The 11,718-nt window shown below is 37.7% G+C and overlaps 2 protein-coding genes across 4 annotated transcripts; both read left to right on the top strand.

Annotated features, from left to right (window-relative positions):
- The first annotated feature begins 63 nt into the window (after positions 1-63).
- Positions 64-4,089, top strand: LOC111457249 (SUMO-activating enzyme subunit 1B-1-like). Of its 3 annotated transcripts, none has more exons than XM_023099449.1 (11): positions 64-251; positions 416-512; positions 592-643; positions 757-952; positions 1,110-1,189; positions 1,286-1,402; positions 1,864-1,914; positions 2,910-2,976; positions 3,308-3,411; positions 3,498-3,602; positions 3,677-4,089. In XM_023099449.1, the coding sequence occupies exons 2-11, from the start codon at positions 430-432 to the stop codon at positions 3,782-3,784; spliced, it is 963 nt and encodes a 320-aa protein (XP_022955217.1). In that variant the 5' UTR covers positions 64-251; positions 416-429; the 3' UTR covers positions 3,785-4,089. The 3 variants fall into 3 exon arrangements, with proteins under 3 accessions (XP_022955217.1, XP_022955219.1, XP_022955218.1); XM_023099450.1 differs by having other exon boundaries at positions 99-251; positions 328-512; XM_023099451.1 differs by lacking the exon at positions 1,864-1,914.
- A 5,908-nt stretch (positions 4,090-9,997) lies between these two features.
- LOC111456722 (heavy metal-associated isoprenylated plant protein 7-like) lies at positions 9,998-11,711 on the top strand. Its single transcript, XM_023098688.1, has 5 exons — positions 9,998-10,227; positions 10,313-10,595; positions 10,689-10,897; positions 11,000-11,087; positions 11,171-11,711. The coding sequence occupies exons 1-5, from the start codon at positions 10,219-10,221 to the stop codon at positions 11,587-11,589; spliced, it is 1,008 nt and encodes a 335-aa protein (XP_022954456.1). The 5' UTR covers positions 9,998-10,218; the 3' UTR covers positions 11,590-11,711.
- The last annotated feature ends 7 nt before the right edge of the window (positions 11,712-11,718 follow it).

Below are 11,718 nucleotides of genomic sequence, written 5' to 3' on the forward strand. Positions count from 1 at the left end.
TTTTTTTTTTTTTTTTTTTTTTTTTTTGCAAATTATTGGATGAAATTGAAAATTTAGGATAAAAATGACAAATTTAGGGATAAATTTTAATTTTTTTTTTTTAAAGGAGACTTTTCTTTTGATTCTTTGGTGATTTTGAAAGCCGCAGAAATCGGTCGCCTTCTTCGCCGGACGGCTGGTTTGATCGTCGTCTCGACAGTGGAAGAGTGAGGGAACTCGTAATCTTTGCTTCGCCATAGTCTTCAATTTCGGTAGGAATCGAACTTACTTTTTCACTATCACTGATTAATACACTCGCAGTGAAGCTCTGTTTCCCTCCCTTAGCAGATATACACCGCATGCTGCACAATTTCATAGACATGCTCACAATCCTTACTCCTAACAAAAATTTCTGCTGAATCCTTGTGTGGTGCAGTTCGAAGTGAAGAAATGGACGGAGAGGAGTTGACGGAGCAGGAAACTCAATTGTACGATCGCCAGATTAGGGTTTGGGGCGCGGATGCACAGAGGAGGTATATGAGCTCTCTCATCTTGATTTGAATGCGATTTGTTTCAGTTTCTTGTTAATTTCTATCTGGATTTTGCTCGCAGGCTTAGCAAAGCTCATGTTCTAGTTTGTGGAATCAAGGGGGCTGTTGCTGAGGTAACATTTAGTTGTTAAATTAGCTGAGTCCTGGCTTTTTATTTTGTATAGATTCAAACTGGATTTTGATTAGACGTGCTTGTTCTTCAATATCTATCTCTATGGATTGTTAGTTTTGCAAGAATATCGTTCTTGCTGGGATTGGTAGTTTGACATTGGTGGATAATCGGTTGGTGACTGAAGAAGCACTTTCTGCTAATTTTCTATTACCTCCTGATGAGGGGGTTTTTGCTGGGAAAACTGTTGCTGAACTTTGCTGTGATTCTTTGAAAGATTTCAATCCTATGGTACGAGTTTCGGTCGACAGAGGTATTACTTTGTTTCTCATACTTGTAAATAATGTAGTTGTGGTTACAGATACCATAAATTCAGTTATCAATGATTATATTGAGCATCCATTCTTGAGCTCTAGCCCTTAATTTTATAAACCCCTGATATAGTTGAGTTCAAATTCCTGTCCTCTTAGGTGAATTGTCGAGCTTTGATGAAGAGTTTTTGAAGACGTTTGATGTTATAGTCGTTAGTTGTTGCTCCCTTGCTGAAAAAGTAATAGCAAAGGCTTCTCCTTCCACTTTGCATTGTTCATAAATTTCATGTGGATTTCATTGTTCATAAATTTCTATTGTTTTAAACTTATTGTAGAAATCAGTCAATGAGAAATGCCGGAACTTACCGAAGCGCATATCGTTTTATACTGTTGATTGTAGAGATTCCTGTGGTGAAATATTTGTTGATCTACAACACTATACATATGCAAAGGTAACAAATCAAAATACATTATTATCCTACATTTTATTTGTGAGATCTCACATCGGTTGGGGAGGAGAACGAAACATTCTTTATAAGGGTGTGGAAACCTCTCCCTAGCAGATGCATTTTAAAAACCTTGAGGGGAACCCCGAAAGGGAAAGCCAAAAAAGGATAATATCTGCTAATGGTGGGTTTGGACCGTTACATTATTTGTTTTAGATCTCAAGCTATACGTGTTTGATTTCTTCTATATTTTTATGATTGTACTGCATTTTGTTGTCCCTGCTAATGTGAGTCGGGGGCGTTTGTTTGTAGTTGGCATGGGATGTTAAATTCGTTCTCCGGGTTTAGTTCATCTTAGAGCTTCCTGTTGGTCACTTGTCCTGTGAAGTTGGCGCTGACATTTCTTCTTTCGGCATAAAATTCATGAATAATGTTCATTTCACTATGTCCTTCCATTTTCTTGACAGAAAAAACTTGAGGACACTGTGGAATGCCAACTATCATATCCAAGCTTTGAGGTATACATTATTCTATCATGTTGAGTTTAGAACACTCAGTTTTTTGCTTTTTTCTTTTTAAATCTTCAGTAATATAGTCATCTGAGTCCTGATTTTCCACTGGCACACCCACATGCATGCATATACAAGTGTGGATTACTTTCTTTCTTTCTGATCTATCTTTCTTTTCTAGCCTTCAACTTGCTATCCCTCATATTTATCTGCCAATTAATGATCAGAATAAAGAAACTCACGCAAGTATTGTCAACCTTTTCCTTTTGAGTTACTGACCATTTCTGCCCTGCTTGCATTTTGTGGCAAGAAATCTGTCGACGCATTTATGCAATTAATCTTGTGAGATCCCACATAGGTTGGAGAGGGGAACAAAACATTCCTTATAAGAGTGTGAAAACCTCTTCCTAACATACGCTTTTTAAAATCTTGAGGGGAAGTCCAAATAGGACAATATATGCTAGCGGTGAGCTTGGACTGTTATAAATGATATCAGAGCTAGACACCGGGCGGTGTGCCAACGAGGACGCTAGGCCCCCAATGGGGGCATTGTGAGATCTCACATCGGTTGGAGAGGGGAACGAAGCATTCCTTATAAGGGTGTGGAAACTTTTTCTTAACAGACGTGTTTTAAAATCTTGAGGGGAAGTCCAAAGAGGACAATATTTACTAGCGGTGGGCTTGGGCTGTTACAAATCTTGATTGGTTCATTTGGTGCTTTGGATGTCAACTGTGGAAATGGGGCAAACACAGAGTTGGAGGGAGCTCATTTCTATATATATATATATATATGTAAATGACTGATGTTGTTAATGTACATGGTATTCATTGTATAAGCTTCTTTTTGTGGTGGGCTGTTTCTTTTTTATATTGCCCGTGTGCATCCTTGCGTTTGTTTGTCCTAATGAGTTGTCTCTTCTTCTTCCTCTCTCTTTTTGTGTGTAAAAGATGTACATCATACTCATTTTCGTCACGACTTGCATTTGTCGATCCTCTTACTGCAGGAAGCAATTTCAGTACCCTGGAAAACACATCCCAGAAGAGTTTCAAAGCTATTTTATGCATTAAGAGGTGTTGTAAATCATACTTGTGTGAATAAATAAGCAGTGAATTTATTTATTTATACTTTATAGACTTGGATGAACGTTATGAGGGGAAATAGTTCTTCCACTGAGCATATAGACTTGGATGAACGTTATGAGGGGAAATAGTTCTTCCACTGAGCATATAGAACTTACATGTGTTCTATGTCTGCTATGCTCCTCTACAACATAGAATCAAAGACAGTGACCTTTGTTCTATACTTGAGTTGAATTCAATCATCTTTATATCGTTGATCCATTGTTTCCTCGTGTATTTCAATGCCTCGACAATAGCAACAGTGGTTTTCTCATGGATGCAGTCATAGAAAAGTTCGAAGAGGCCGAGGGACGAAATCCAGGAGAGACTACAATATCGGATCTTCCCGGGGTTTTGAAGTTGAAAAAGGAGCTCTGTGAGTCACAGGTAGAGTTCGAGGAATACATTTTTTTTCGTGTTTTGTCGTTTACAAGTAGCATTCATTCTTACTTTATCAGTAACACATGTTGCAGTCACTGAATGAAGCTCATATTCCCAACGCCCTCCTAGAGAGATTGGTGACAAATTCAAAGGAATTTCCTCCTGTTTGTGCTATCATTGGAGGAATTCTTGGGCAGGTGCGTTTATTAGTTGGATCTCTTGAAACCTATAAATTGCATCAGTTATTTACATCAATTATTCCCATTCGTAGGAAGTAATTAAAGCTATTTCTGGAAAAGGAGACCCTCTCAAGAACTTTTTCTACTTCGATGCTGTTGATGGGAAAGGTGTCATAGAGGACATATCTAGCAAGCCATAACACTTGATGCTCATCGACCAAGTAGGAGCTACCGGATATGGGCAATTGGTGAAGATTTTTAACCTTTTGAACTAACTTTTATAGATTTTGATTTTGGCTGAATTGAAATTTTTAATGTTTGATTGGATTTGCTAGAAGTTGGTTGAAAATGGGGTTCGTTCGAAATAGAAATCAATGGTATATTTAGCTCGTTTCGATGTCGATATGGCACAAAGTTAGGTTTGAATGCCAAAAATGGTAACTCTCGATCTAAATCTCGATATTAATATGAATGTGAATTTAGCTCTCGTTATGGTTCTTGCAAATATGACCAAAGTCACACACGAAAACACTAATTTAGTTCGTTTTCTTCTATAATGACACTCATCCAACCTCGTGTTTGATGATGCCCTTCTCGTTGATATCATATTTCTAGTGATTGATTATCGACTAAACTTGACATGCAAAAATTTATTTAATTTCATGTTGTATTGTCTTGCTATAATATTCTATTTGTATGACTATTAGGCCTATCAGATATGAATCGCCTCAATATATACTATAAGAAGATGTGACTAGTCGTCAACTCCTCCCACCTAGATTTTGTATGACTGTTCGTTGAAATCATGTCTAGGCCTATTAGACACCTCAAAATATATTATAGGGGATGCGACTAGTTGTTCAATCCTCCTTACCCGAAAAATTATGTGCTATTCAAATCGATATGTTGTCTTTTGCTTGTTGCTTTCAAATCTTCTTATTCTCCCTACTCGAAAAATTATGTGCTATTCAAACCGTATGTTGTCTTTTGCTTCTTGTTATATGATGTTACTTTCAAATCTTCTATCAACGCTCGAAATGAAGCAAACCAACATTCATAAAACTTATACCCGCCAGAAGCGGTCGAAATCGTTGCAAATAAACCTTCGCCGTCGGCAGGAGACAAGAGCTCCCTCCCATGGCGGGCCATTCCGAGGCCAAAACCAGTCACAATGGAGCCATAACCGTTGAGAAAAAGAAGACCACGGCCTACAACAATGGCCCCAACAAGCCATTTTGATATAGACAAAAGCTTGTTCATACTGGTTTATGCATTTGATACCGAACAAGATTTGGTGGGAACAGATCTTTGATTTTGTTTTGATCCATTTTGTGAATAAAGTTCATCACAGATCTTGTTTTAGAAGCTTTTATAATGAGAGAATAATAATAATATTGTAAATGAAAAAGGCATAGATGATGAGGGGATGATCAGAAACCACATGGATATGCCCTTACCTCACCATTTTCTTTACTCCATCATCATATGTTATGCTTTTCTTAGACATCTTTCTTCCCATTATTTGTTTGCCTTTTCCTTTTCTTCTTTCTATTATGAGTCCAAAATCCAGATTTGACCCATCACTTGACTAAGCGGGTTAGATGGATCTAAGCTTTGCTCGAGTCGTTATTCATTAAGCGGGTTAGAAAAAGATTAGGGTCTTAATTCAAACCATTCGGTTTGAATTAGATTATAACTTATTTGAATGGAGTTAGGTTGAGTTCAAATCGTGAGACTGACGATGATACGTAACGGACAATATCTGCTAGTGGTGGGATCGAGCTGTCATTCTTAATATCAGAGCTAGACACTGGGCGGTGTGTCAGCATAGACGCTGGTCCCAAAGGAGGTGGATTGTGAGATCTCGCTGATCCCAAAGGGGTGAATTGTGAGATCCCACATCCGTTGGAGAGGGGTTTTATAAAGGTGTGGAAACACCTCCTAGTAGAGAAGCATTTGAAAATCGTGAAGCTGACGGCGAACGTAACGAACTAAAAGGGACAATATCTGCTAGCAAGGACTTGGGCGGTTACTCTTGAAACTTATTTAGGTGCTCAAATTTTAAAAAAAATAAAAAATTTTAAAATAGTTTAGAATAATCGTTTAGTCTAGGTCGGTTTGATTTTGACCTTATATAAAATAGTCTGATTTGACCTTATATAAGATAGTCTAGCACCTTCGAAACTAGTCGAGTCACCCGTGGAATCTTTCTTTTATTCATGATGCATCTATTCTATATAATTGAGGGGTAGATAAGAATTGTTCGTAGGCTTTCCTGAAATTAATTTGGATTGAATAGAACTTGATGGATCGAATTTATTGTAATTTTATTTAATCATATTAAATGTTTATTATTTATTCTCCAATATTTTATTTTTTTACTAAAAATAAATTTTTTTAATAAATTAACTAAATCCAAATATTTTACGATCAGATTGGATTAAATTCATTATTTTATAATATTTCTCGAGTGGAAAAAAGTTACCTCTCGAACCATTAGGTTGCGTTTAAAAATGTCTCAAACTCGACCCAACTCAAAATACTCGAGAACCTAACACATGGCATTTTTCTAGCCACCCACTTTTTTTTTTTTGAGTGATTTAACACATCATTCAAAGCTCAAGCAAAGTTCAAAAATTTTAATATTTTTTTTTTTATAAAATAAGATCCACATAGTTCCCTCGTGTTGTGCTGGCTCTACGTGTACCAACTCAATGGAGCTGACGTGTATCTTTCACGACAACGTGGCATCTTCTATTCCCATTTTTGACCAAAAATACGACATTTGTTGCCACGTGGGCTCCAGATTTAACAGAATGGCCAATTTCATGATTAGTTTATTCTTTAGACAAAATCACGTGGAAATGGAGAAGGGCAAATCAGCTCATCAAATTAGTAGGGCTGTATGACGTGGATTGTTCATCTTTTTATTTTTTCATTAAATTATTAATCAATTAAAATATTCTCCAATTATTCTTAATAATAATAATAATAATAATAATAATAATAATAATAATTTAAACCCATTATAAGCCGCTCGAATCTCTTGATAATCAAATTATTGAAAATACCCTTTAATCATTATTTAATAATTATTTCCCTATTAACAAATTAATAATTAAAGAAATTATAATAAATTATAAAAAAAAAAAGGTTGATTTCAATTATTTTTTAAAATATTAAAATATTTTATTTTCAATCTTAAATTATAAATTTTGTTTAAAATGTACCATATAAAAAATATAAAAATTGATTAATAATAAGATATATAAAAATTAAAAGACATACGTGATATTATTTATAATTATATAAAAATTAAGATCGTTTTAGACATCAACGTTAATAATATGATTGTAAATAACGTCTTTTAATTCTTAAACATTAGGAGTGTAACTGAGTTAGGGTGTTACGGTCATGCTTGTTCATGGCGTGTAGTATGTAACGACGTGTATGATGTCTTCGTCATACTTGTTCAAGGGTGTGTTGTCTATGGACGTATGCTCGTTTTCAACCCCTTCTTTCATATCAGTTAGGTTTTTACTATTCTTGTTATGTCAATACGGGACTGTATGATCGTTCACGCACCCTGTCAAAGCCAAAATGATAAGAAATGTACTATAACCCGATGTGACTAATTGTCAATTCTTCTTATTTGAGACGGAACAAGTGCAAAACACAATAGCTGTTTCACTATTGCAAGAATGCAATTGTCATACTAGATATGTTCGATGAACGGTGACGAGTGAGCCATGGCCGTTTCGGGTCCTTACGAACAGGTTTTTAAAAGCTGATTTGATTTTACATAAAGTTTGTAAGAGAGATCATAAAACCCACCGTTCTCATCTGAATTCCAAATAATTGCAGCTATTAAAACACACAGCTTATGTAGAAATGTTAGTTTGATTCCCGACAGACAATTGAGGGTAAGGTCCTACCGAGGTTTCTGAAAATTCTGGTTGTTGTCTGTTGATGATGACGACGACGACAACGACGATGACAGTGCAGCTGAAGAGTAGTTGTTTTTCTCTCGAGGCTTCATTTAGATGATATTGTTGATGTGGGTTTCGAGTAATTTTGAGGAAAAATGTAAATTAATTTAGCTAAAGTATACTGAATCGATGACGGGGATTGAATAGTTGGGGTCTTGTTGCTCGGTATGTCTCGTTTCGAGTTTTTTTCTCGAGAAAATTAGGTGTGCATATGAGAATTTGAACATTGGTTTCATGAAAATAAATGTCTCGAACCATTACCTAATTTTTGTTATCTTTTAACCTAATTTGAGAAGCGATAGACGAAAAACCCTAACAGGGTTGGATGGCTATCTTTCTTTGACCCTAAAAAGGTATGGTTCTTTGTTTGTTGGCACGTTTTTTTTTCTCCTTCGTACAAATTTTACTGTTGTTTAGAGTTTAGATACAAAGTAGATTGTAATCGTAACCATCCAAGCCTACTACTAGTAGATATTGTCCACCTCGATCAATTACATATTGCCATCAGCCTCACAGTTTTAAAACGTGACTACTAGGAAGAGGTCTCCACACCCTTTTATGGAAACTCAAGCCCACCACTAGTAGATATTGTCCGCATCGGCCCGTTACGTATCACTGTTAATCTCACGATTTTAAAACGTGTTTACTCGGGAGAGATTCCTACACTTTTATAAAGAATGTTTCATTTCCCTCTTAAATTGATATAATATACAAGGAAGTTCCAAAACAAGTATTCTTATCCAACACAACTGTCAGCATTAAAGTTACACAAATATTTTTTAGTCTTTGAAGTTTCAAACGTTGCATTAATGTTCTTGACATTTTAAGAAAACGTTTCTTTTTCTTTTTATTTGGAATACGTCAAATATAATTTATTGACTTTGACTCCATATATTTGGTAATCGAAAAGTTTTGGTTAGGCGTAACATGTGTTGAGTTTTGCTCGTTTTCAAAACGAACCATCAAATCAAAATACATATTTGAAAATCAGTGAAATTCAAGTTAGGTTAGAAAATTCTTTGAACCAACTCAAAATTTCGGGTCACTGATTCGAGCAACCTGAATAGAGTTACAAGTCACTACATATCACTAACATGAATTAAAAACGTAAAATATTATTCTTTTATATTTTTAAAATAAGGTATGGTTAGGTTGGGTTGTAACCCTCTTTTTGGGTTGGTTAGATTGACCCGACAAAAAAAATGTCAACCTTCAAACTGAACTGATTTTTTCGATTTTCCGAAAATTCAATCCAACCCATTTTGAAAAAAACCTAACAAATCCATAGGATAGATGAGTTAGTTTGAATTGGTCGAGTTATTGGGTGAACTATGACATCCCACATCGGTTGGGGAGGAGAACAAAACATTTATTACAAGTGTGTGGAAACCTCTCCCTAATATACGTCTTAAAACTGTGAGGTTGACGGCGATATGTAACGGCCCAAAACGAACAATATTTGCTAGCGGTGCGCTTGAGCCATTACAAATGGTATTAGAGCCAGACACCGAGCGGTGTGCTAGAGAGGGTGTTGCCCTCCACAAACAATATTTACTGGTAGTGGGCTTGGGCTGTTACAGATGGTATCAGAGTTAGACACCAAGTGTTGTGCGGTGGGCTTGGGCTGTTATAAATAGTATCAGAGCGGTGTGCTAGGGAGGATGCTGCCGTACACAGACAATATTTGCTAACAGTACGCTTGGGCTGTTACAAATGGTATTAGAGTCAGACACCAAGTGTTGTGCTAGGAATGATGCTGCCCCTATAGACAATATTTGCTAATGGTGGGTTTGGGCTCTAACAAATAGTATCAGAGTCAGACATCGCCGCGCAGTGTGTTAGGGAGAATGCTGCCCTACACAAACAATATTTGCAAACAATGGGCTTGGACTGTTACAAATGGTATCAGAGTCAGACACCAAGTGTTGTGCTAAGAAGGATGCTGCCCCCTATGAACAGTATTTGCTAGTTGTGGGCTTGGGCTGTTACAAATAGTATTAGAGCCCGACACAGAGCGGTTTGCTACGGAGGATGCTGCCCACTACCCCCACTCCCTCCATTGACAATATTTGCTAGAGGTGAACTTAAGCAGTTACAAATGGTATCAGAGCCGAACAGTGTGTTAGGGTAGACACAGTCCCTCACAAGTGGATGGACGGTAAGATCACACCAAACATTTTTAAACCATACAAAATACATAACGGGCTTGAGTTGTTACATAAACTCTGATCCGATTACTTTTAGATTCAAAGAAATTCTAATCAATATTTATTACCAAATAAGATAAATATTAGAATTCAAAACTCCGTTTTGATTAATTGGGGATGAAATTAAGAAAGTTCCAAAATCAAAAGTAAAAAAGAAAGCAAGAGCATGAGCGCTGCCGGCGCCATTTGGCTTCCAACCACGCCTTCCCGCTTGCATGTGCTCCTTATAAAATGACACGTCTCGCCATTTGATACTCAATATCACCACCACCACTCACTCCCTCACTCACACACACACACACACACACACACACACAGATCACTGCCCGTAACGCCCATTTTCAACTTCCCTAAAACCCACACGCATTGAAATCCGCGCTCTAGTTCATACGTTTCTCATCTTTTTACCTGTACTCTGCTTTCGACAAAGACCCCATCATGGGAGAGGTGAGTCTTGTTTCTTTAACCCAACCCACTCATTGCTCTGTTTTTGCGTTCTGTTCTGTTCTGAACTTTTTCTGGGTTTGTTCAGGAGGAGAAGAAGAAGCCGGAGGAGAAGAAAATGGCGGAGGAAATCGATGTTAAGAAACCAGCTTCTGATGATTTGAAGGAAAAGAAAGAGGAGAATCAGCCGTCGGAGAAATCGGCGCCGGAGAAGAAGGAGGAGGGAAAAACAGAGGAACCCAATGAAGGGAAGGATGCTAAGGAGCAGGATTCACCGCCGCCGCCGCCGCCGCCGGAGATTGTTCTCAAAGTTTACATGCATTGTGAAGGCTGTGCTCGGAAAGTCCGCCGCTGTCTCAAAGGCTTTGAAGGTAATTAGCTAAAAACAGAGTAGAAAAACAGAGTAGAAAGTGAATGAACTGTGATTGTGTAATTCCGATGAAATTAATGCTTGATTTTAACAGGAGTTGAAGATGTAATCACTGATTGCAAGACCCATAAAGTGATTATAAAAGGGGAAAAGGCAGATCCATTGAAGGTCTTGGACAGAGTACAGAAGAAAAGCCATAGACAGGTGGAGCTTCTATCTCCGATCCCAAAACCGCCGGCGGCGGCGGAGGAACCAAAACCAGAGGAGAAAGAACCACCCAAATCTGAAGAGAAAAAAGAAGAGGTGCAAATCACAAATCAAAACCCACAAACCACAAATCCCCTGTTTTTGCTCTGTTTCTGAAAATTCAAATTCCTTACTCTGTTTCGATTCTTCAACGTGTAGCCACAGGTCGTGACAGTGATATTAAGTGTTCATATGCATTGCGAGGGCTGTGCTCAAGAAATCAAGAAGCGGATATTTAGAATGAAAGGTTCCATTTCGTTTCCCCCCATTAATTTACAGTTTCTGATCCGATTTCGAATCTAATTTCTTTTCAAAAATGGGTTTCTTCAGGGGTGGATTCAGTGGAGCCAGATCTGAAAACCTCACAAGTTACAGTAACCGGCGTGTTCGACCCACCAAAGCTTGTGAACTTCGTGCACAGAAGAACCGGAAAACACGCCGTGATAGTTAAAACAGACCCAGAAACGAAAGAGAAAGACGGCGAGGCTAAGGAAGGGAAAGAGGAGAAAGCGAAAGAAGAAGGCGGGAAAGAGAAGAAGGGCGACGGCGGCGACGGAGAGGCGAAAGAAGGAGAGGGGGGCGGTGGAGAGGGGAAAGACGGCGGAGAGGCGGCGGCGGAAGAGGCGAAAGTGGTGGAGGTGATAAGAAATGAGTATCAGTATTACGCACAGAGATACGCCATGGAAATGTACGCTTATCCGCCGCAGATTTTCAGCGATGAAAATCCAAATGCGTGCTCTGTTATGTGAATTAAAGGTTGAAGAAGATGAGTCACAGTCGATTACAACTTTATGCGCCACAAAAATTATGGTCTCTACAGGAAAGGCTGTAGAATTTTGCTGGGGATTGTAATTTTTTTTTTTTTTTTTTTTTTTTTT

Source organism: Cucurbita moschata, unplaced genomic scaffold (genome assembly GCF_002738365.1).
Source record: "Cucurbita moschata cultivar Rifu unplaced genomic scaffold, Cmos_1.0 Cmo_Scf00019, whole genome shotgun sequence".
NCBI classification, from domain to species: domain Eukaryota; kingdom Viridiplantae; phylum Streptophyta; class Magnoliopsida; order Cucurbitales; family Cucurbitaceae; genus Cucurbita; species Cucurbita moschata.